Source organism: Panthera onca, chromosome A1, assembly GCF_046562875.1.
Source record: "Panthera onca isolate mPanOnc1 chromosome A1, mPanOnc1 haplotype 2, whole genome shotgun sequence".
NCBI classification, from domain to species: domain Eukaryota; kingdom Metazoa; phylum Chordata; class Mammalia; order Carnivora; family Felidae; genus Panthera; species Panthera onca.
The window spans coordinates 169,495,808-169,520,754 of record NC_138339.1 but is presented as its reverse complement, the minus strand read 5'-3'; the positions used below and the strand labels follow the sequence as shown (position 1 = coordinate 169,520,754).

Genomic DNA, 24,947 nt, shown 5'->3' with positions numbered 1-24,947 from the left:
ACCCCTGCTTGTGTTTGTTATCTCTCAAAAAATAAACGCTAAAAAAAACCCAAAAAAAACAAAAAAACCAACAAAACCTGGGGATTTCATTTAGAAAATCCTGTTTTCCCTATCCCGAAGAACGATTTTATTATTACTTTTTTTTTTTTTTTTTACTAAAAACCCTTTGTCAGATGGTTTTCTCCCCCAAGTACTTTTTATGTATTTGTAGCAAACTATTTTTTTATTTTTTTTCACTTAAGTTTTTATAGTAACATTATTAAAGTGACCTTTAGGTATTTCATTTGTTAGAGAAGTGCTATTTAATTTAAAAATAAAAAAACAAAAAAATTATAGATTGATTTTGATATATGTGGTTCCATTTTTTGATGAATACATTTCTGTTCAGAAAAGTGGCCTGCAAGTAAATTTCCAACCTGGCTTGATACTGAGGAGCTGATGAAATGTACCAAAGTAATTGTAAACTATAGACTGACTAATGTAATAGAAAAATATTTTATGAGTAGGTAAAGTCTTATTTTAACAAGCAAATTAGCAATAAAATATTATTTATTGCTTGTATTTAGTTGCTAATTTGTTTAAGATTCTTATAAATAGGCACAAAATCATATAGAACAGTAAGACCCTTCTGTTTTTGTAATACAAGAACAGTTTGCTTCTATGCTATGTTATGTGTAAAAGTTAGCTATGCAGGGTATCAGACTTGGAAACGACATTTTCGTAGGGAGAGAAAAATCTTGCCTGATCCTTCACTATTCCAGATGTTTATATTCTATCCCAAATGTTCACATTTTGATATCTTTCCTTTTAAACTTTTTATGGTTATTTTTATTATGTTGTTGTTTATCTCAAATAGCTCTTTTCTGTGATAGTGAATGTAGGAGAAAAGTCTGAAATATCTTGATTCTGATATTTATTGAGTTTTAAAAAAATCTTAATTGACATACTTTATATTAGAAATTGAGCTACTGTGAAATTTCAGAGGATGTTTTGGGAAACCTGTTACAAAGTATTTTGATTTTTATTAGGATGAATTGTTTGACTTTTAGATAGATTGGTATCTATCTATGTAAATTGTTTTTTGTTTATTTGCTTTTAGCTGATCACATATGGTTCTGATAGAACTGAAGCACTGAAGAGAATGGAAGATGCACTGGATAATTATGTTATTCGAGGTAAAAACAAATATTTGAGGTCTTGGTATTACACATGGTGTCCAGTTCTAGAAAACAGCTTGAAGATGTGCTAACTAGAGAATTCAGTAGAAAATGTGCTTACTATGTATTTAAATAGAAATAAGAAAAGCTTGAATTAGACATACTAATTAAGAATAGGTATTTTATTTTCCTTAGCAGCCCTATACTTTACATATATACCTTAAATTCTTTAATTAACCTTACGGTGCATAACCTTTCCTAGACAAATATTTAGTATTTTATAGGTATGTATTGTATGGGAAATGGTTCTTTTTTCTAAAGTCTTTTATAGGCCAGTGCAGCAAATTAACTACTTATTGTCTTTTATTGTTATTGATGGTGTTTTGAAGTATGAAGCTTAAGAATATATGGAGCTATAAAATATAGTGACCTACGGTTGACTAATTTGAGAGTGAGGGAATAGCCTTTTGTGTCTATAAATTAGAGCAAATTATGGAATGTCTTGTAGCATATGTAACAGTGTCGCCTCATGTACATAGACGTCAGTTCTAATGTCTAACAAAGTCCAGTCCTATGGCCTGTAGAATGTGGAGTGATAACTGAATCAGGAGTAGCCATTTTATTGATTTGTTTATTTTAAAGATTTTTAACTAATTTTTACACCGAGTGTGGGCTTAAACTTACAACCCTGAGATCAAGAGTTGCATGCTTCACTGACTGAGCCCACCAGGTGCCCCACAGCCATTTTATTTAAATTATTAAAGCAAAGTTATACTAATTCCCCTTAAGGAGTAAATTATGTTGTAAGTTGTATTAGCAACTTTTTATTAGCATTGAAAAGATCATTTCATTTTAGTCCAACATAAATTATCATCAACTTAAGAATAATGGAGTTTAACATCAAATTTAAAGTACAGTTCACTTTGAATTATGAGTGAATAGTGTGGGTCTACGAACATTCCCATAGGAAGGACTGGCTGTATAGTTTTGTTCTTTTTTCATGGCTTACTAAAACAGTGGAGCTGGGAGGCTAGAATTGGAGGCTGAGGGGATAGAATGTTGGTGGAGTATGATTACTTAGCGCCTCTCAAGTCCATACAGAGCTTTTATGTAATTTCAAAAGGCTTCCCTTTGAGTGGACACGACCTGTAGGTCAGAAGGCTTGGCAAGTGGACTACAACTTTGTGTGAATTAGGAAAAGTGCTCCATTTTCTGGGCGCATCCAGCCCTGAGACAGAGAGCCCAGCTTGGCAATGGAGCATATTAAACCCTTACTCTGCACCCTTGACCCAGTGCCTATATGCAGTGAACAGTTTGTACAACTGTACAGTAGTGACTCAGGACAATTTAGTGACTCCATTTTTACATATTTTCCTTTCCCTGATCATTAAAAAATTTTCTTAAATGTTTATTTTTGAGAGAGAGAGAGGGAGGGAGGGAGAGAGATTGTGAGCGGGGGAGGGGTCAAGGGAGAGGGAAGCACAGGATCCGAAGCAGGCTCCAGACACTGAGCTGTCAGCATGGAGCCTGATGCGGGGCTCGAACTCACTAGCCGTGAGACTGAGCCGAAGTCGGACGCTTAACCAACTGAGCCACCTAGGCACCCCTCTTCTTGTTTTAATATATGGCAATTAAGTCATATAATCATTACTTTTAATCACTTTTCTCTTCTAGCTTTTCTTTTGTTATACCTGGAGAAACTTCTTCCCTCCCTTCCCTTTTACTGTCACTCTCTTTTCTTCCCATTTGTTAACTAACAGGTAATCAGTGATTGTATCTAATCTCATGTGCTAGTAATTCACCTCTGTCAATGAAAGGAAAACAGTTCTCAAGTGAACCTAAAAATAAAATCCATAACCTCAGTATCCAAAGCGTATACAAATTTGAAAAATCCCCTTCACGTTCTTTCTAGCTCATTCTCTAGTTCTTTTCAGCCTTAATTGTGGAGTATTTACTGGTTTTTAAACTCTGCCATGTTCCATCATGAGCCATCATGAGCAGCAGCTACATATTTTCTCTGTACATTGGTTAAGTAGGCTTGGAGGGGTTTATTTTCCTTAGAAATAGTATTCCCCCAGAAATACTTCAGTGCATGTTTGGAACACACATCTAATTTGGGTGTATGTTGGTCTCTGTGTGTTTAACTACACACACATACAGACATAAACAAGGTACTTGGGAATATTATCCCCAGAGGCGTTTAAAGTATTTGTAAGAGCTTTCTAGATTCCTCCCCCCATCAGTATCTTTGTAATTTTTTATGGTTGTTGAATTGTTGGATTTTGGTTAATTTCGGTTTTGTTCTAATGAGCTTGAGTGGTAAATTCATGAATTTGAGATAGTCCATTTGTGTAAGAATATTTTGTCAAATCACATCTCTATTAAGCTTTGATGTAATATAGTGCCATGGCGTATTGGCAGTTGGTCAAAATATTAGCGTTGTATTCTCCTCTGTCTGTATTCTGAAAGGAATACTCTAACATATTTACAGAGTACACTTTTCATCTTTTATATTTAAATAAATGTTTGCCACTGAATTTACTTAATGTGTGTGTGTGTGTGTGTGTGTGTGTGTGTGTGTAATAAATGTTCACCAGTTACCACATTTTTAAATTAAAGTGACTTAATACAGAGTAGTAGGCTTGCTGTTATTCTCCTAACTTTGTATGTATTTTCCAGGCCCTTTTCCAGGCCTAGTTTGAAAAGGCCTTTGGTTCACTCTGATAAAATAGAAATCAGAGGGGCCTAGGTTCCTATCCTGTCATAACACCTTTTAGTAACTATGTGAGTTGTGTCAAGTTACTTTGTCTCCCTTCATCTCATACTCTACATTTAAAAGTGGAGCATTAGCCTCTGCTCTATAAATTAGTAGCAAAGATGAACTGAAGTTAGGTACACAAAAGGGCTTGGCACAGTACCAGCTCAATAACTTGAGTTCCTATCTTCTTTTGTCCTTCTCTCATTACAGTTGTAAAACCGCATATTTAAAGATCATATGTCATGAGTCATTATCAGTCAGTCAGTGACATGGGAAATTGATGAAGCCATAGATAGATAACATTGAAAACCCATTTGGGGTCATTCCTGGTACTGTGTGCTGGGTACTTGTTTTCATTGCACACTGTTCTGCTTCTTCAAAGCATTTACCGTAACTATAATTAAAATATTAGTTGCCTGACTAATTGCTAAATGTTGGATTATCCCATAAGAATATTAGGTGCATGTGGGCAGTGATGGTGTTTATCTTGTTCACGTGTGTATTACTAGGGCTTGATATGGTCAGTGAGTAATAAGTATTTGTTGAATGAATTAATGAATGAGTGACAGTAGCCCTATTTCAAGGAGTTTCTGGTAAACTTGGCATGAAGCATATAGAAAGGACATAAATTTATAGACGCCATAATACTGGAGTGAAAAACTATGGTGGGAATTCAGATGGGGGAGGCATTTTTCTTTTCCCACCTTTGCTTTTGGTTCTTTGGAAGTAATGTGAGCATTGCCTTAGGTGACTCTCACAAGTGACTCTGTTGAGAGTACCTCACTTTGTGTTTCCTTCAAACAGCTCCCCAGAGTGGCAGCATTTTTTTTTAAAAAGACTGATAACTTACTGTGGAGGTGAAATATAGGAGAGAGCGCACTCAGGCCTGTTTGGAATATGACTGACTGTTGTCTTTTGGGAAGATAATCTGGTGTTGGATGTTAAAAGTGCATACTCTTTGAGCTGTGCAATTTTCAGGAATCTATCCTTCAGAGTTAAAAGACCGAATTGTGAAGTGATATTTACAAGGACATTTGTGACAGCAGCATTTAAAGTAGCCAAAATTGTAATCAACCATCATGTCCACCAAATGGATGAACGACCGGATAAATTACTGTGCGTCTTCACTATAAGTTGCGGCACAGCCGGTACTTGAAGGCCTGTCTGTATGTATTGTTAATAGAAAGGCTGTTCGCAGAGTAGTGTGTGTGGTGCAGCCTCACGTCAGTTAAGCCACCTTCCCATCCTGAAGTATCTTTACTGTGTTTGGATGAGCACAGAGAAAGATGTGGATGTATACACGTCAGATTGAGATCTCTCTCTCTCTCTCTCTCTCATAATACATACCTATATATGTTATATATAATATATATTGATATTGATACATTGCCCCCAGGCCTTTTATTTTAGGTATTTTCAAACCTAGAGAAAAAGAACAAATAGTACGTTGCACACCTGTATGCTCTTCACTTAGATTGTTAAGCTTTTCTACATCTTTCCCTCTATCTCTCCATTTATACCTTTCTTTGCTTTCTCCTTCCTCCTCCTCCTTGCTCTTCTTCCTTCTCCTCTCTCCCTTCTCTCCTTGTTCTTTTCCTCAACTATTTGAAAGAAAGTTGCAGATGTCATGACACATGACTCCTAAATATTTCAGCATGGATCTTAAAAGTAAGATCGTTTTCCAACAAAATCACAAAACCAGTATTACACCAAGGAAAATTGACAGGAATCTCATAATATCGTCCAACATACTGTCCGTATTTCAAGTTTCCTTAGTTTTGCTAAGTGTCTTTTTATATCTGTTTATCTGTTTGTTTTTTTAACACCACCTATGGTCCACTTAGAGTTTACACGTTGCTTTTATTTATTTCTCTTTATTATCTTGCTCTTTTTGTATTTCGTATCATTAATTCTTCATAAGAGTGAAGGGCAGCTGACTTCCAGAATGTCTCATAGTCTAGATTGGAAGTTTCAATATTGGTCCAGTCAAGTCTCTTGGGAAAGGAGGTGGAAAGATAGGGGTTGCAGTTGGAAAGCAATTTATTTTGAGTTGGTGATTTCGAATATGGTGCACTTAGTGAACACTAGATGACTTTAGGGTTTGACTCTGGGATTAGGTGGCTAAAGTGAAAGAATAGGTAATTTGAAATGAGATCCAAAGAGCTGAGTGGTGAGGATGTTACCTGGGTCATACTCATGGTGACATGAGTTAGGGGAAGGAAGGAAGGTTCTTCCTTCCAGGTGACATAAATTCTGCGTCTTCCAGGTGACATAAATTCTGCAGCGAATGTTGGGTTGTTAAAAGAGATGTCGATAGATGACAGGGAATTGGGGAAGACTTTTTTGGCCAGCTGAAATAAGCCTCAAGGAAATAGAATTTTCTCCAAGGATTAGAAGAGGTAATGTTCTAGAAGTGACAGTGGATCTCAAGGAGGTATGTGAAGGTTGCTGGAGAAGTGAGGTCCTTGAGGTCACTGAGGTTTTCAGTGAGGCAAGGAGATAGATGGAATGTTCCATGAAAATACTGAACCCTCAGTAGACCTGAGTGGTAATCATGAAGCAGCAGTCTCAGAAAACATTGTGGAGTGGCCTAGAAAAGAGTTGGAAGAGGTGTTTTGGGGAAGTGAGAGTGGTTAGGTCAGCTGATGTTCCAAGGATGAGGGATGGCCAGAGAACCTAGCCCTTCTGGTGATGGGTGCAAAATCCTTGAAGTACCTGGTAGGAAGGTGAACCGTTTGGCTCAGAAAAGTGGTTTCTGAGGCATTTTGAGGGGGCTTGATCTGTAACTTCATCTAAACAACCTTTATTTCCTTTCTTTGGCTGTGCTATCCCATACTCCAGCTATGTGTGTCATGGCTCAGGTAAGAGCTTTCTGAACAGGTTCTCTGTAAATACTCTTTGTCTGCACCAATCCATTCTTTGGTTTTAACAGCATAAAATTTAAAGTATAATCCCAACCCTGCTTAAAACCCTTTAATATTTCCCCATTGCCCTCATGTGACTCTTTGGTCATTTACACAACTTTGTCTCATGTTCTTTTTTTTTTTTTTTTTTTCCCTTCCTTCCTGCTTCTCTGTTTTCATTTGCTGGAATGCTCAGTCCTCTTCCCACCCAAGGACCTTCATAGTTAGGCTGTAGTCTAAGCAGTTATAACAAAGAGAATGAAAAATACAGTGACCTGTGAAAGATAAAATTTAATATATTTACCATGTCATAGTCCCAAAAGGAAATATTGTCAAGGGCTGGTAGGGAGACTTGGATTCACAGCAGATGGTTTTCATTTGGGGGCTCCAGAGTGGCTGCTTTTATGCCCATCATCCAGCCTCAGCAGGAAGGTGGCAGGGGCAAGGGGAGTTCACACCCATTTTTTTTCAGGGCATAACCTAGAAAGCACCCTTTATTTCTGCTCCCATCCTATTGGCATTTAATCACATGGTCATACCTATCTGCCAGGAAGATGAACAATGTGGTTGATACCAAGGTGGCCATATACTAAGCTAAAAAGTAGCATTTCTCTTATTAAAGGAAAAATAGACTAGATATTGGTGGATGATTAGGGGGAATAAGAATATATACATGTATCTGCTTATTTGTGGAAACACACACACATACACAAGAGCAGAGCTAATAAGATGGTGGACCTATAGGGTGTACCTCCCAGATCCTCATCTGGTAGAAATGATTGGGGGATGGGAAATGAAGTACCTGAGTTAAAGGAGAGAGGCTTCTCCAATTATACTTTTAGAATTCTGACATTAACATTTCCAAATAAAATTATTGACATTCTGGGGGAAAAGCTCTAAATGGAATACCAACAGTGGACAGAATTTTATGAATAATGTACTGATGGAGGGAGAGAGAGAGAGATAAAAAAAAAACTAGCTTTAAATAACTTTTAAGCATATTTTAACTGCATATCCTCAGGCTTAAAAAACAGTAGAAGCAAACATTGAACTGTAGTTAGTAGGTTTGTTTTTCCTAGTTCATGGGTTAGCAGTTCTGAAACCAGTTTCTGTATATTCTGGGATTAAGGAAATAAATACATGGATTGTGGATAAGATGAGTGACATTTCTTCTTGTCAGAGAAAGAGGTTACAGATGGGGAAATGGATGAGGATTTCCATTCTAAATGAGTCCTATGTATTGAGTTGAAATTGGAGGTATCAATGGAAACTCATGGTTTTTAATATATATTGAAAAATAACTGTATAAATGTGTTACTGCACATGTGTGTGTATATACACAGATTCTGTAGCTCAGGGTTTCTTTAGCAATATTGACATTTTGGGGTAAACATTTTTTTATTGTGTGTGCAGGAGGGTATCCTTTGCATTGTAGGATGTTTATCACCACTCTTGGCCTCTACCCACTAAAAGACAGTAACATTTCCTCAGTTGTGACAACCCAGTATTTCCAGACACTGCCATATGTCATGAGGGAGGGGGGCAAATCACCCTCAACTGAGAACCACTGGCTTGCTGAGAGGTCATGGAAACATTGGCACCCATAGCAATGAGCATACCAGGAACCCAGATCTTATTTTTTAAATACCATTGTCTCATAAATGGAACCACTACTCCATGATAAAACGGCTGATTTCCGGAAGAGTGTAAGATGAGCCTGAAACATCTTGTATAAGAAAGTAATCAAGTGCTCAAAGATGATATGTCAAAAAGACACAGGAGCCAGCTCTATGGGGTTTCCCACTGGCCAATCTGGGAAAACTTCAGCAACAAAATAAATAATGTTAGCGATGGATTAAAGCCCATGGAATAAGACAAGAGCCTGTGGGTCCATACTGATATAAATAGATAAGAAAGATAAAAGAGGCAAGAGGCACAGCTCTTCTCTACAGCAGATTTTTAACTTATAAATATAGAAGAATCCCCATGGGGTAAACACCAAATTGTCTAGGGTCAGAATCATCAATGACAGATGCTAAGATAAGCGGGTGAAAATATGATGAGAAACAGGTATTTGCATAGTTTCATAGTATATCCCCAGGTGATGCTAATTAATTACAGTGGGAACTATAACACCTTTAAAATAGACAAACCTAGCAATTTACCCAAATGATCACAGTTAGCATCACTGGTAATGGGACATATCAACATCTCATGCCTCTTGAGGTATGATGCACTGAAAATAGCACATCATTTCTGTGATGTCCTTCTCCAAAATGTATAACATGGATATAATCGTGAGGAAACAGCAGACAAACCAAATTGAAAGATAGTGTACAAAATAAATGGCTTGTACTCTTCAAAAGTGTCAAGGTCAAGAAACACAAAAGTGGATCAACTTATCTAGATCAAAGGAAACCAAGGATACGTGGCAACTAATGCAGGATAAGTTCCTGGACCAGAAAAAAAAAAAAAATGTTTTTCTTTTGTCGTAAAGGTCATAAATGAGACAGTTGATGAAATTTGAACAAGGTTTGTAGATTAGATGATGATACTGTTATCAATGTTAATTTCCAGATCTGGTCATTGTACTGTGATTACATGAGAGAGTTACCTTGGTTTTAGGAAATACACCGAAGTGTGGAGAGGTAAAGACATCCTGTCTTTGGCTTACCACCAGATGTTTAAGAAGAATTGTGTGTGTGTGTAAAGAGAAAAAAATATGATAAATAAATGATAAGTGAATAAATAAATATTTGGGGTAAAGGATATGCAATAATTCTTCCTACTATTTTATGAGTTTTTTTTTATAATTCTGAAATTGTTCCAAAATAAAAAGTTTAAAAAATAGGTGAAGAGGAGCATGTGTCCCCTCCTCCCAAACCTGAGGAGTTTTATTTAAGGAATAAAAACAGATGCATTTGTGATGATATATTATTTATCTGATAAAATCTAAAGGATAGAGGGCTTAAAGAAATTGTTTTGTGAAGGACAATTTACTGTCTTGTTGGATAACTGCTTATTTGTTCAAATAATTTTTTTCCTAAGCGGATTGTGAGCTTTTGTTAAAAAAAAATCTTGAGAGCAAAGATGTAATTTGGTTAAAGTTAATTTCTGAGTCCCCATGAAATAAGCGGTGACTTTTGGCCTCTGTTTGATCCTGGCAGTGTGTGCAGCTAACGTCTGGCCAGTGTTTTGGAAACAGCAGGTAGTCAGGAGAAAGCCGCTCCTAGGGGTCGTCTCTTCTGTGGCCTGGTGGTGATTTCCCATACAGATGGGACCTTGTGAACTTTGGTAGAGGTCATTTTCAATTCCCTGTCTAAAACTGAGAGCCATAATTTTTATGAGTATGTGATTAATAATATCGTTGAAGTTATAAACTATGTCTCAGAGTACCTCCGCTACCGACTTCTTGTTTGAACAAGATTGCTTTAAACAGCATTGTCTTTCCTGGGACATGGAAAAAAAGTAACTATGTACAAAATGGTAACTTTCAGATGTGTAGGATATCTCTTGAACAGTCCAGTGATTTGTCCCATTTATCTGTTCTTTTGTGCTTTTAGGGAAAAAAATAGTTCTTTGATTATTCCCCCATTTGGCTTTAGAATCAGTGAATGTACAGTAGTCTTTGGAGTCAGTTGAGGCACCTAGATTTTGGTTGTCTGCCATTAGCCATTGTTTCATCTTCTAGTCCTTCAGAAAGAAAAACATAATGATTTGATTTTGCATAGTAATATGTAATCTTTCATTCAGAGAACATTTAAGGAGAAAATGCTTTTGTGTAGTAATTTTATTCCTGAAACATCATTTAGCAAGATAAAAGTCTGTTTTCATGCTCTATTTACTATTCAAGTAGAAATAGTTTTGAAAGTCCGTGCTTCATTTGTGTGCTTGAGTGGCTCTGCTCTTTGATATCCACAAAGTAAATTAATGTTTGCTTATAATTCCTTTGACTTCTCTAAAATCACTTTTTACAACTTTGAATTTGTAATAAAAATACAACATATTGGGGCGCCTGGGTGGCTTGGTCGGTTAAGCGTCCGACTTCGGCTCAGGTCATGATCTCACGGTCCGTGAGTTCGAGCCCCGTGTCAGGCTCTGTGCTGACAGCTCAGAGCTTGGAGCCTGTTTCGGATTCTGTGTCTCCCTCTCTCTCTGCTCCTCCCCTGTTCATGCTCTGTCTCTCTCTGTCTCAAAAATAAATAAACGTTAAAAAAAAAAATTAAAAAAAAAAAACAACATATCATTTATCCTGTAAAATTGCATACATTTTATTTTTATTTATTTACTTTTTAAATGTTTATTTTTGAGAGAGTGCAAGTGAGGGAGGGGCAGAGAGAGGGAGAGAGGAAGACAGAGGGGTCAGAAGCAGGCTGTGAGTTGAGAGAACAGAGCTCGACGTGGGGCTTGAACTCATGAACTACGAGACCATGACCTGAGCCAAACGAAGTTGGATGCTTAACCAACTGAGCCACCTAGGCACCCCTTTATTTTTATTTTTATTTTTTTAAAAGATTTATTTTATTTTTAGAGAGCACACATGAGTAGGGTAGAGGGGCCCAGGGAGAGATAAATCTCAGGCAGGCCCTACTGTCAGCGTGCAGGGACCAATGTAGAACTCGATTCCACAAACTGTGAGATCATGACCTATGCCAAAATCAAGAGGCAAACGTAACTGACTGAGACACTCAGGTGCCTGAAACTGCATCCATTTTACTAAAAAAAGTTTTAAGTTTGTTTATTTTGAGGCAGATAGGGGCAGAGACAGAATCCGAAGCAGGCTCTGTGCTGCCAGCGCAGAGCCTGACCTGGAGCTCGAACCTATGAATCTTGAGATCATGACTTGAACTGAGATTGAGAGTCAGGTGTTCAACAAACAGCCACCCAGGCGCCCTGAAACTGCATACATTGTAATTTTTTGATGTCCTCAATCACAAATTGATCACTATCAGAAAACAATCTTATTTTTGTTCAGATGATCATTATTTCTGAAACTTTATGTTCGAGTTTCCTGAAGACAGTCTGATGCTGTTTTGACTTCAGCCTCACAGAGGAACAAGAAAATTTATACTATCACTAGGTTGTAACAGGAGAGCTAGTAAAGTTAAATACGAAATAGGAAGTTTGTAAGTAAACACTATTATTTTTATTTAACTGGAGGGAGGAGGGAAGGACAGAAATTCTGAAAGTTAGATTGCCTTTCTTTATTACTTTTTTTTAAATGTATATTTATTTTGAGAGAGACCGAGAGCATGGGCAGGCTTCCCATTATCAGTGCAGAGCCTGACATGGGGCTTGATCACATGAACCAAGAGGTCATGACCTTAGCCGAAATCAAGAGTCAGACGCTCAATCAACTGAGCTATCCAGGTGCTCCTAGATTCTACATTATTTATAATTTATCTAAAAGCTTACAAATGGAGACATTTTGAAATACTAAATTGCACCTAAGAACACTTTTTTTTTGGAAATGAAATTCCAGCTGCACCCTGATCTTCGTATTTTCATCCTTTCCAGTCCCTCCTTTAGGATGTTTTCTTCTTCCAAACTTGAGTTATTGTATAGGGATAAGCTGCATACTGCTGGCTTTGTCTTGCATTTCTGTTTCTGGATTTCTTCATGTGGGCATCTGCCCCCATGTGTTCTGTGTTGGGGGTGGATCTCTGTTCTAACGGACCTGTTCTTCTGAACTCTAACCACAGGGATACCATCAGTCTACTCTCCCAGGCCTCTCCAGTTGAACTTGCCCAAAGTAAATCACATGTTTTCCTCTTAACCTGTTTCTTGTCTGTAAGTGGGGTCTTCAGTCATGTAGCATGGCAGAGCCAGAAGGGTGCATGTTGTGATTGACTCCTCTCCCCTATTCTTTTTTTTTAAGTTTTTATTTTATTTTTTTCATTAAAGTGTTTATTTATTTAGAGAGCTCAAGCAGGGGAGGGACAGAGAAAGAGAGAGAGAGAGAGAGAGAGAGAGAGAGAGAGAGAGAGAATCCCAAGCAAGCGTTACGCCATTAGCACAGAGCCCAATGTGGGGCTCAAACCCATGAACCGTGAGATCATGATGAGCCCAAATCCAGAGCTGGACACTTAACCGACTGAGCCACCCAGGTGCCCCTAAAGATTTTATTTTTAAGTAATCTTTACCATGGGACCTGAACTTACAACTGAACACTTAACTGACTGAGCCAGCCAGGTCCCTCTGTCTCCCCCATTGATGTCCACTAAATCACCATGCCCTCTCTGCCTGCTAAATGTCTCTCCAGTCCATCTGCTTTTCTCCGTCTGTAGTGGCCACACTCTTGCTGTGGTCTGATGCCTTGCAGTTTTTCAACATGTCTCCTGCAATTGTCAGCTAATGGTTTTTCCCACTTACACCCTCACCCTTCCCCAGACCCCAGTCCACTAACAGCCTGCATGGTTCCTGGAGCTCAAACGTAGTCGTTCCTGCCCTGCTTCAACTCTTCTGGTTGCTCTCAAAGAAAGGTAAAATGTTTGCATGACTGTCAGACCTGGTTCCCCCCCCCCCCCACCCCCCCCTTGGACTTCTTAGGCACACAGCTCTCTCCTTTGCTCATGCTCTTTGGCCACGGTGCCCATCTTCCAGTTCTCTCCACACAAATACCTGGTGGTGTCCAAAACAACATGAGAATTCTTTGTTCCTCCCTTATATTACCCATCTTTGTGTCCTTCTGTGTCTTTCTCTATTTCTTTTCCCAGCTAGGAGGATTTGCGTAAGTCACAGATACTTCTCTCTTCCTGGAATGCCACATCTGTTGTTGCCTATGCATAGAAATCTCTTCTGGCAAGCCATTCCCTTTCCTTCTTCAAAAGCGCTTTAGTTTTGTCTGTTTGTAAAACATGCAACAAAGGGATTCAGTTCCCTTTCACAGCCTGACCTCTTTCAAGGAGTCTTTTATTTTAAATTCTTGCCTACTGTGTTTGGCTTTCTAAGCACTCGTAGCATGTTGCTTTCAGTTGCTCTTCATTTTCATCTACCCAAATATCACCTGTAGTAGACGAAGATGTCACATTTTTGCAATAATTTGTGAGGTATACTTGTGTCATCAGATGAAGTTTCTTACACCTTCCAGTACTTTCCTCGTAGAAATACACATAATCACAACAGCCCTTCAACACATGAGTGGTTGAATATTGGCTAAGTCATTACCTAGAGAGCAAGGTTGGGATAACTGCATTACCCACAGAGCAAGGTTGAGATAATTTGTTTGGGGCATGTGCTATGAAAGATACTTATTAGGTCATTGTCTGTATGTGATAACTTCTTCCTTGGAAATTTATGTAGCTAAAGGAATACCATTAATATTTTAATTGGGAACTTTCTCTAAATGTTTTGAAGCAGTTTGAATAGATTGAAAATTGGCTTTTATAAAGTTTTTAGGCACTTGGTATTTTCTGAGTGAGGAACAGATAATGCTCAGATTTTTGCACATGTTTGCTAACATTGTCTAGTATAAAGAGATGCATAGAGAAATGCCTAGTTGGTTGGCTCAGAAATAGGAAATCATATTGGAAAGTATGCCCTTCTCCCCCATATGTATACATGAGAGTACAGGGTAACCTGCCTTAACAAAGATTCTTAAATACAGTAGTATAAATAAGATAGAATCTTATTTACTTCTCATTTAACTGGCTGGCTGGTCTGTGCTGATGGGGCAAGTTTGTGTCCTGTGGTTCTGTGGTCATTCCAGGAGATCCTCCCTCCCCTCCTGCCAACATGTTGCTCTGTTTCACCTTCATTTCCAGAGCTGAGTTCCTGCCATATCAGGAAGCCCATAGGAAGAGGGAGGAAAGGAAGCCCAAGTAATTATTCTTTTCAAGTAAGCGAGGCTGGAATTGGGCACATCACTCTAACTTCTAGCCCCTTGTCTGGAAATCAGTTTGTCAGGTCCAGCTGTAGGACAGACAGGAAAATAGAGTCTGTGTCTGTGGAGTCTTTTGTTCTGCTAAGACTCTTGTTACTGTGTAAAAAATGGAAATCACATTTTCGGTGAAACCCGCAGGCTGTCATATTTTTAAACATATATTACTATTACAATTTCTATTTTACTAAACTTTAGATATATGATTCATTCTCTCTAGATCACAATTTCTTAGTTTTAAGTCTCTTTTCTTTGTAATTTTCTTATTCTGTGACTGGTTACTGAAAGTTCCCCCAAAGCAGGTACTATAGTGTTACAGTGTTTGCTCTCATATTTTTTCCTGTGTGTGATATCTAGCTGCCACATGACCAGTAGGTTTAGAATAAATGTTGATAGGTGTAGACTAATTTGCTCAGAATATCAACATTGTTAAAAACCTTATAGCCAATGTCCACAACCTTTCTCAGGGAAGGGCTAGAGTGTAAATAGCTTAGACTTTTGTGGGTCATATGGTCTCTATTACAACTGATTGACTCTTGGAGCACACACACTGTATGTAAACACTTCTGTATTCCAAAAAAACTCGATATACAAAAATAGGGGGTGGTCTGATTTGTGTCCTGAGTTTGCTAAACGCCACCTAGTAGGATGGCTATGTTCTCTGGATAGAGAGGTGTAAACTTTTGAGGAACTGGATTCCTATAGGATATGAAACTGGAAGTTGGGGAGGGAGGTCAGTGCTGAGGCTTGAAATTCAGCGCATCTGCCCTCTGATGTGTTTTTTTTAAAGTTTGTTTATTTTGGGGAGGGGGAGAGGGAGGGGCAGCAAGAGACGGGAGAGAGAGAATCCCAAGCAGGCTCCACACCTGCAGCACAAGCCGAATGTGGGGCTCGAGCTCCTGAACTGTGACATTGTGACCTGAGCTGAAATCAAGAGTCAGATGCCTAACGGACTGAGCTGCTCAGGCTCCCATGTCTGATGTTGATTAACTACACATTGTCTTCTGCTGTGTATCGGTTCTCATGTGAAAGGATAATAATGAGCACAACACTGATGAATGTTCCTGAGTGCCTGGCATTGCCTTAAGCGTTACCTCATTTGTACTTCATGACAGTAATGCAAAATAGGTCCTGCTGTGATCACCACTTAACAAATGAAGAAACTAAACATTTGAGAGGTGAAGTAGCTTACCCAAGGTAAGAGGCAGATCTGGTACTTGAGCCTGAGGTTCTGATTCTTTGCTTACTTTGGAATTATTATTTTTTAAAATTATTTATTTTTTTGGTAATGTTTATTTTTGGGAGAGAGAGAGACGGACAGAGTGCAAGTTGGGGAGGGGCAGAGAGAGAAAGAGACACAGAATCTGAAGCAGGCTCTAGTCTTTGAGCTGTCAGCACAGAGCCTGATGCGGGACTCGAACCCACGTACCGTGAGATCATGACCCAAGCTGAAGTCAGGCGCCCAACCGACTGAGGCACCCAGGTACCCTACTTTGGAATTATTTTTATAAAAATGAGCACTCTACAAGACTTGAATAGCAAGATCAGAATCAGGCTTTCTAGGTTTGTTATGCAGCAGAATGGTATGATGAGGACTGTGCTGTCTGAAATGGTATAGACGAGTATGGAAGTGGGTGAAGAAACTGGAAGGAATTAGCAAACCTCTCATTACTTCAGCTCTATCATACTCCAGTCCCCTGCTCCTCTTGTGGAAGCCTGATCGAATTCCTGCTCTCCCTGGATTTGACATGCCTCTCATCCTCCCTTTTATTCCTCTTTACGTCTTTGTAATCTGCATGACCAAGATCAAATACTCCGTTCATAAAGCCCTTCTATCTCACAGAACTCTCCCGATACCTTTCGAGTCCCTGTTGTGGCAGTTAGCTATTGTAACATAACTTTGTAGTGGTCCTTGTGTTCCAGACTCAGTGTTTCCTGCTGGATCACAAGCTGTTCTGTTCTTTTTTTTCTTCTTTTTCTTTTTTTCCCCCCTCCTCCTTTCTTACTACTCATTGAAGTATACTTGACATGAAATGAACTTCTCGTATTTATTCAGTTTGATGAGTTTGGACATATGTATTCACCTGTGAAACCATCACCACAATCAAGATGCTGAACATTTCTGTCACCTCCAAAAGTTTCCTCATTGCCTTTGGAATCCTCGGTGTCTCTACCCCTGTCCCAGTGCAACCGGGTGATCTGCTTTCTGTCACTGTAGGTTTTTTAGCCTTTTCTGAATTTTTATATTAATGGATTCCTACAGTAGTCTTTTTAAATTCAGCATAATTATTTTGAGATTCATTCTTGTGTTTTTAGTAACCCCTGTCTTTTTATTGCTAAATAGAATTTCATTGTATGGACAAACCACACTTTGCTAATTCATTCACCTGTTGATGGACATTTAGATTGTTTCCAGTTTTGACTATTGTAAATAAATTAATAACCTATGTGTATAAGTGTTTGGATAGGTTACCTAGGAGTGACTTGTCTGAATCATATGTATGTATAACTCTTTAAGAAACTGCCACGCAGTTCCAAAGTATTTGTGCCATTTATATCCTCACCACAGGGTGTGACAGTTCTACTGTTTCACATCCACACTGATATGTGATATTTCTGTCTTCTAACCTTTAGCCACTTAAGTTGGTTTTGGGGGGCATCTCATTGTGTTCCTTTGATGATAGCAATGTTGAACAACTTCTTAAAAAAAGTTTTATTTATTTTTGAGAGGGCACAGGTCGGGGAGGGGCACAGAGAGGGGGCAGAGGATCCAAAGCGGGTTCTACGCTGACAGCAGTGAGCCCGATGTGGGGTTCGAACTCGCAAACCCTGAGATCATCATGACCTCAGCTGAAGTCAGACGTTCAACCGACTGAGCCAGCCAGGCGCTCCGAACAACTTTTCATTTGCATATTTTCTTTTGTGAAATGTGTTCAGATCCTTTGCCATTTTTTACATTGTCATCTTACTATGCTGTAAGCATTCTTTATATATTCTAGATACAAGTTCTTTGTCTGATATGTGTGTTGTGCACGTTTTCTCTGTGGCTTACCATTTTGTTTACTTAACTGTATCCTTTGAAGCAGACTTTTAAATTTTGATGAAGTACAATTTCTTTTTTTATGGCTCATGGTTTTTGTGTACTACCAAAGAATCTATTGCCTACCTCAAGATAACAGATTTTTCTCCTACATTTCCCATAAGTCTTGAAGTTTTAGGGTTTACTGTTAGGTTTGTGATCCAATTTAGGTTAATTTTTGTGTATGGTGTGAGTTATAGGGCTGAAGTTCAATGTCCTTTTTCCCAAATGGACATGTTAGTACCATTTACTGAAAAGACATTTGTTACCCTATTAAATTGACTTGGCAGTCACAAGCTTCTCAGGCTTACATTTAGTATTTTATTGCTACCACAGATTCAGACCTTTTTTGTTGTTACTTGAAGTTAAGGAGATGGATAATCTTGCCTGGTTCTTGCTAGATCATAAGACACAGATGATAAATTTCTCTAGATAGTAAGACTTAGATTTTTAACTGACTCTTTGTTCTCTAATTCCATCTGATATGTTTTTATTTTTAGGTGTTACACATAATATTGCATTGCTCCGAGAGGTGATAATCAACTCACGTTTTATAGAAGGAGACATCAACACTAAATTTCTTTCTGATGTGTATCCTGATGGCTTTAAAGGTTTGTGTGCATTGAAGTATTTTACTGTATTAAAGTTATTATTTTTATACTTTATTATAATGTATAATTTTTCTGTTTTGAAATTAAGGCCTCTGGTCTATACTGTACTTGATTTATTAACAGAGTATCCTAGACTATTGACATTCATGATTTTGAGTATTCATGAATGACTCATGAATGTGCAGTAATCCATAATTTTGTTGAGTGAGATATTCAACTGTAATGAACATTTTGGCCTCTTTTCTCTGCTGCCTTGCTATATATAGTTGAACCTAAAGCCCCATCAAGGGAAAAGATCAGAATTATGTTTTCAGAATTTCCATATGCTTTTATGTCTGCTTGGCTAATGTGTCTGTGATGATGATGTGTCATGAAACAGTAGGCAGAAGCAGACAACAGGTGAAAACTTGAGGGAACTTTTAGAGCAAACATGCTTGCATACATACATTTGTGTAAATGTCTATATGTGTACATAGATGGTGTTGGATCCCATTATGGGGAAGAAGATGGCATTTAAAATTTCTAATTGAAGTTGATTACTATGTGCTATACATTTAGCATCAGAAAATGTTACACATTCTCAAGGGAACTCAGAAATTTACTTAAAACTTAACATTGCCATTTTCCGTGATAAACTTACTATATTACATTTCTGTTTTGATAGGGAATTATCAGCATGGACAATGTAATTCTATTCATGCTTATACAAGATAGGAACACAGTTTTAAAAATTGTTAGAAGTTGTTAGAAAGGACCATTAGCAATTATTTCATCTCATCCTTTATTTTTCCATGTGAGGAAACGAAAGCCCAGAGAGCTTGATAAGGCTAAATGACCAGTAGTATAATAAAGCCAGAAGCTGAACTTAGTTTCCACCTCCTGTTTCAGTACTCATTCAATTGTGCTAGGCTTCAAAATCACAAATCATACAGGTTTTCAGAGTATGCTGTATGTTGTTGTTGTAGAATGCCTGTAAGCACTTTAAAAGTACACACCTAGCTTTGCCCTTCTTAATGTGGACCTCTCATTGTCTTCCTTCACATTATTCTCAGGTCAGTCCTTCTCTGAATGGCTACTATCGCTTGTTCTTCAGATTACTCTATTTCCTCCTTCCTATTTTTCCCTACAGCAGGTATCTGATATTTTAAACTGTATCATCTTTGATTGTTTGATATATGCGCCTGAAAGAGACAGCAGGAAGTGGCCACTGAAGTTAATCCAGGATCTTCTCCATATGTTTGAGGCTGGGTCATTTTGTCCCTTTGGGATTACCCGTCTGCTTCCCATCTGTCCAGCTATCCTAGGCACTGTTCACAGGCGAGGACGTGTTTTTATGACTGCATTAACATTTTCTATTATATATGTTTATTATCCCAAATATATTTGTGGACTGGAACAGTGTTACTAAAGGTTCTGAGGTTGACCTTTGGAATGAATTACTGTGACTAAAACCAAAAAATAGGATGCACAGGAATATATTCTTCATATCTGCTTATTAGAGTCTCAGGTTGAAAAGCTGCTGTGCATTTATTTGAAAAATAAATGAAAACTGGGGAAGATGTTATTTTGACTCTGGAGTAAAGGGAAAATGAGGAAGAAGTTATTTTAGGAACTGTAATTTCAGTTGGCCTGTAATGAACATTTTGGACTTTTTTCTCTTTTGCCTTGCTACAGTTTAACCTTTAGCCCTGTCAGAAGAAGAGATCAGAATTATTTTTCTCTTCTGGAAAGCTGCAGATTTTTAACAAAAATTGGGTTCAACACAAGTAATATACCACTAATTACACCTTTTTCTTTTCCGTTTAATTTAGTCAAGTATTTCTATTCCTTTAAAAGCGGTGTAACCAAATCAGTATGAGTTGCTCCTTGGTGAGTCACAGGCAGACACCACACCATGGTTTCTGTTGCACAGATCTGTGCAACAGGATAATAAAATAAAGGGAACTTAATTTGCAGCAAATGAGGAGATCGTGGGGAATAACTTCCAAAGCTGTGACTCTCTGGGCAAGGGTGAATGGGTTCCTTCTATTTAGGGTTAGGATGAATATTTAGATAGGGAGCTTTGTTATTGTATGTAAAGGCAGGCATAAGGTCTCATATGTGCCATAAGGAAATATACCTATGTATACATTGTTTGTAAATGAGGCTTGTTCCTCCTTTGGTGGAGATTTTAGTATAATGAGGTAAAGGTAACTGTCAGTCATTCCACTGCCCATCTGTGCAGGTGCAGGTTGGGGGCAGGGGATGGTGGCATGGTTAGTTTTAAACTGGTCTGGTTGGTCTGGCTGGCTGGTACTCTGGGCAGTTGTTTTGGTTTCCATCACTGAATATTATCCCTATAGGGTCTTTTGTCTGAGTTAAGAGATACGCTGGAAAGAAGAGTGTAAGGAAAAACGGGGACAAAGGTTGGTGAGCACAGGCAAGTGGGGAGTAAAGGTCATGTCTTGGGGTCTAGCTGGTGATAGTGGTAAAATGAAATTTGGGCTGTAGCATTGCCTTTGAGAATTCAGTCATTAAAATCATCCAACAAATAATTGATGCAGGCTCTAGAAGAAAATGGAAAGCAAATAATATATTTTCCCTGCACTTAAGGAGCTTACATCACAAGGTAATAAATATGTAACGAACTAACCGCTATAGGACAAAAGAAGGGCTAAATGAAGATGTAAGCAAAGTGTCTTGAGCACAGAGAAAAACCACTTCCGATTCAGGGAATCAAGGATGGCTTCCAGGATGAGGTACCATTTAGACCATTGCAGCACTTCCCCAAGAACTATTCTGGGACACTGCTCATCTGTGCCCAATCCGTCCTCTCTGATGTGATGCCGGTAGTTTGAAATCAGCCTTGGAGAGAGTATTTACAGTGAGGAAACTGTCAAAACCTGCACTGGTGCATTTCTTCTTCTTTCACACCCGAGTTGATTATTATCATTTACCAGCATACCAGCATCTGGTCCTTTGACCTGACTGTACAAAGGAAAAGGCTTACCATGTAGGGAGGAAGACCTAGAAGAATCGCTGAGGACAGGCGGTGCTGTGTTAGAACTCCTGTGAGTCAAATGACAGAGTTTGCTGAAAAATGGTAAGAACATTTAAGGACATGAAATCAGAGGAGAGAGACTTTAATAAAGTATAAAAACTCTGATTTTTAGAAGTGTTTCAGCAAAGCGAAAGGTAGGATGGTCACTTTTAAGAACTAAATTAGTGACCCTAAGGAATAAGGGTCCTATTCCCTTATTCCTTACACTTTTACTACAGGTAAAAAGGTAGAAAGGATGAAATAATTTGTGAAATAAGAGATGTGGAGGGATGATCCAAGAGATTTTGTATGTATATAACAGTTTCATGAAGAAAAGATGGACAAGTAAAGGAAGGTTAATTTTAAAAGAAATAATAAGGGAGATTTTTGTTTCACTGTTCTTGAGAAAGCCTTGATGTGTTGTTGCAAAGATTCACTGAGTTTCAGACAAAATTAATGAAAAAAGTAACTCTTCTAGAATATCAAGAATAAAAAGTCTTTAAAGCTTCTAGAAAGAAAAAAAAAGCACCAAGTTATATGCAGAGAATGTAGAATGAGATCATCTTCAGATTCCATAAACTGGAAATTAGAAAATCTTAAAATATCTGATTCATTAGAACGTACTTGACCCAGGAGGTACTATACCCAACTAACATATCTTTCATTTCTCAATTATGAAAAGAGATTTTGTTTATTTAAAAATTTTTTGTTTATTTGAGAGAGAGAGAGAGAGCGAGAGAGAGAGAGAGAGGAGCAGGGAGAGGGAGACAGAGAACACCAAGCAGGCTCTGCACTGGTAGCTCAGGGCTTGAACCCATGAAACCATGCGATCATGACCTGAGCCAACACAAAGAGTTGGATGCTTAACTGACTGAGCCACCCAGGCGCCATGAAAAGAGATTTTAAATAAAGATTCAGAAATATGTCATTATATATATTTTGAGGAAATTACTGAAGAAAGTGCTTTAACCAATATGAGGTAAAGATGACACCTAAATTATACCCATTTTTCCCAACCAATGAATTGAAGTTTTTATTACTTTTATTTTTACTATTTATTTATTTTTAAGTAGGCTCCACACCCAATGTGGGGCTTGAGCTCATGACCCTGAGATCAAGAGTTGCATGCTCCACTGACTGAGCCAGCCAGGTGTCCTGAATTGAGGTGTTTTTTTTTTTTTTTTTTTTTTTTTTTTTTTTTTTTTTTTAAAGACACAAGCCCGTAAGGAAAAAGAGAAGAGATAGTATTCTGGAAAATGAAGAGCCAAAAAATGATTCTTAACTGACTTGGCAACCTAAGAAAGTTGAATCCTAATCTGACAGTGTGAAAAACTGAGAAGTTGCTCATTACCACCATGGAACCCTTTAGTAGTCTTAGCTCCTATTTAAGTTTCAGGAAGCTTGGGAAATTTCTAAAGGTAGGACTATTGGTCTAAAAATCTCTGGAAAAATTTTCCATATCCCCTCCTTCACTCTTTAGAGGAGGGTGGCTCTCTCCTCCACTTTGGCAAAGACTTCGAAATTCTTCTCTTTGGAGAATAAGATGCCCTCTGCTCCAGGGACACCAGGCACAGTTGGACAGAGGATTGAGTGAATGTGGACATACTGAATGTGGTGACGCCCCGTCTCCCAACCCGTCCATGAAGCCTACACACAAAGCAAATGGTCAGCAAAGCCACATCCCAGAAAGAGAGAACATGCATAGCTCAGGATCAGGACATCTGTCAGCATCATTTAAGACAATACTAGTTTGAAAGGGAATCCCCAGATGACTGTTAAAAATAGATGATAGAACTAAAGCCACTTAGGAGAACACTGATCAGGCTTCTGAAAAACTGGGTCATGCACATGGAGTGATAATTGCATGAGGTTTACAGAGGTATATCACAGACCTTGTGGGTGCTACTATGTGATTTGATCTGCACGTAGTAACTACCAACTGAATGAATAAGGACGGGAGAGCCTAAATGTTGTTTGAAGTTTGGGGTTTTTGTTGGAAATTCTCCCCCCACACTCCCCAACTCCCTCAAAGGCTAAGAAGGTGAGGGCTAATTGTGAAGAGGAAGTTTTTCTCCTTTCTTTCACAAATATTTACTGAGCCCATTAGGTAAAAGGTAGTGTCTAGGCTCTGACACTAATAAATACTGAAGAGTATTTATTATTATTATTTTTTTAACGGTTATTTTTGAGAGAGAGAAAAAGCATGGGGGAAAAACAAAGGATTCGAAGCAGGCTCTGTACTGACAGCAGAGAGCCTGATGCAGGGCTTGAACTCCCAAACTGTGAGATCATGATCTGAACCAAAGTCTGATGCTTAACCAACTGAGCCACCCAGGCGCCCCCTGGAAGGTATTTTAAAAAGCGTAAGGGTTTTTAAATCAAGACCTGCACCTTTTTCCAACCATGTCTTCTGCAGAGAGTATGGTAGAGATTTCAAGCCTTAATGCTCTTGAAGGTTTCAAAAGATGGGTTTGAGAAACCCTTAGAACTCCTCCCAGGCTAGGGTTCTAACTTTTACGTGGAGGTGAGTTGCTGCTGTTGAAGATGGCTCTTGCTAGAGCTTGTGAGGCTGCATCTGTCCTTGCATGCCAGGCTGGAAGTTCTTGGTCTTTCTGCCTCACTGTTTGGACCCCATGGACTGCCAGGGTCATGCTTATGAATCTTCTCAATCAGGGTTGGCAGAGGTGAAAAACAAGGGTCAAGTTGCAGTGCTCTCTTAGTTTACCTTCACACTTGAGAAAGGGATAGGAAGAATCTGAAAGAATTTAAATACACTTTGTGTCCCAAAGTTCTGGGTGCTTAGGATTCATCGGTAAGCAGAAACACTTGCTGCCCGCATGGGGTTTACAATGCCAGGAGTTAGCAGGCAGCATGGGTCCTCATCCCCCTCACCACAACTCTCTCTGTAGGTGTTTTCAGATGTGAACCCACTCACGGTCGTCAGTACAGTGCACTTGCCTTAGCTTGTTCACCTACAGCTGGGAATTGAATGCAGGCGTGTCTCATTTCAACACCAAACCAGCACACCAACCCCCCTTATCCGAGCTGCTATACTCTTGTCTGGATTTAGAACAGCCTTCTCATAGCCCTCCCTCCTGCCGCCATTGCACTTTGTAATTCATCTTCGCCCAGCTGCCAGAGTTCACTTTTAGAACCAAATCATATCTTCCCCCTCCCTTACTTTGAAAGCCCTCAGTGAATGAATGGCTAAACAAATAGCAGTATATCCATGCTATAGAATACTACTGAGTGTGAGAATGAGAGAAACTGTGATTCACTCAAAAGCATGGGTGAATCTCAAATATATTAGATGCAAAAGAAGCCAGACACGAAAGAGTACTTACTTTCTGGTTCCATTTAAATGAAACTACAAAAGAGCTTAATTGCCTGAGGTCAGGGAGGGAAAGGAGGTCCAGAGGTGTTGATTGGAAAGAGATGCAAAGGAGCATTTTGGAGTAATGGAAAATTTGATATGGATTGTTGTGGTGTTTATATGGGCATACACATTTGTCAAAACTCAATTGCTTATTTAAAATGGACC

At 38.6% G+C, this 24,947-nt stretch overlaps 1 protein-coding gene across 7 annotated transcripts in view; it reads left to right on the top strand.

The window, feature by feature from the left end:
* Window positions 1-24,947, top strand: part of PCCA (propionyl-CoA carboxylase subunit alpha) — a 413,047-nt gene that overhangs the window by 199,596 nt on the left and 188,504 nt on the right. For all 7 annotated transcript variants that reach the window (XM_078432172.2, XM_078432163.2, XM_078432167.1 and 4 more), the window contains 2 exons: window positions 1,100-1,175; window positions 18,277-18,387. In XM_078432172.2, the coding sequence (XP_078288298.1) occupies window positions 1,100-1,175; window positions 18,277-18,387 (187 nt within the window). The remainder of the gene's footprint in view (window positions 1-1,099; window positions 1,176-18,276; window positions 18,388-24,947) is intronic.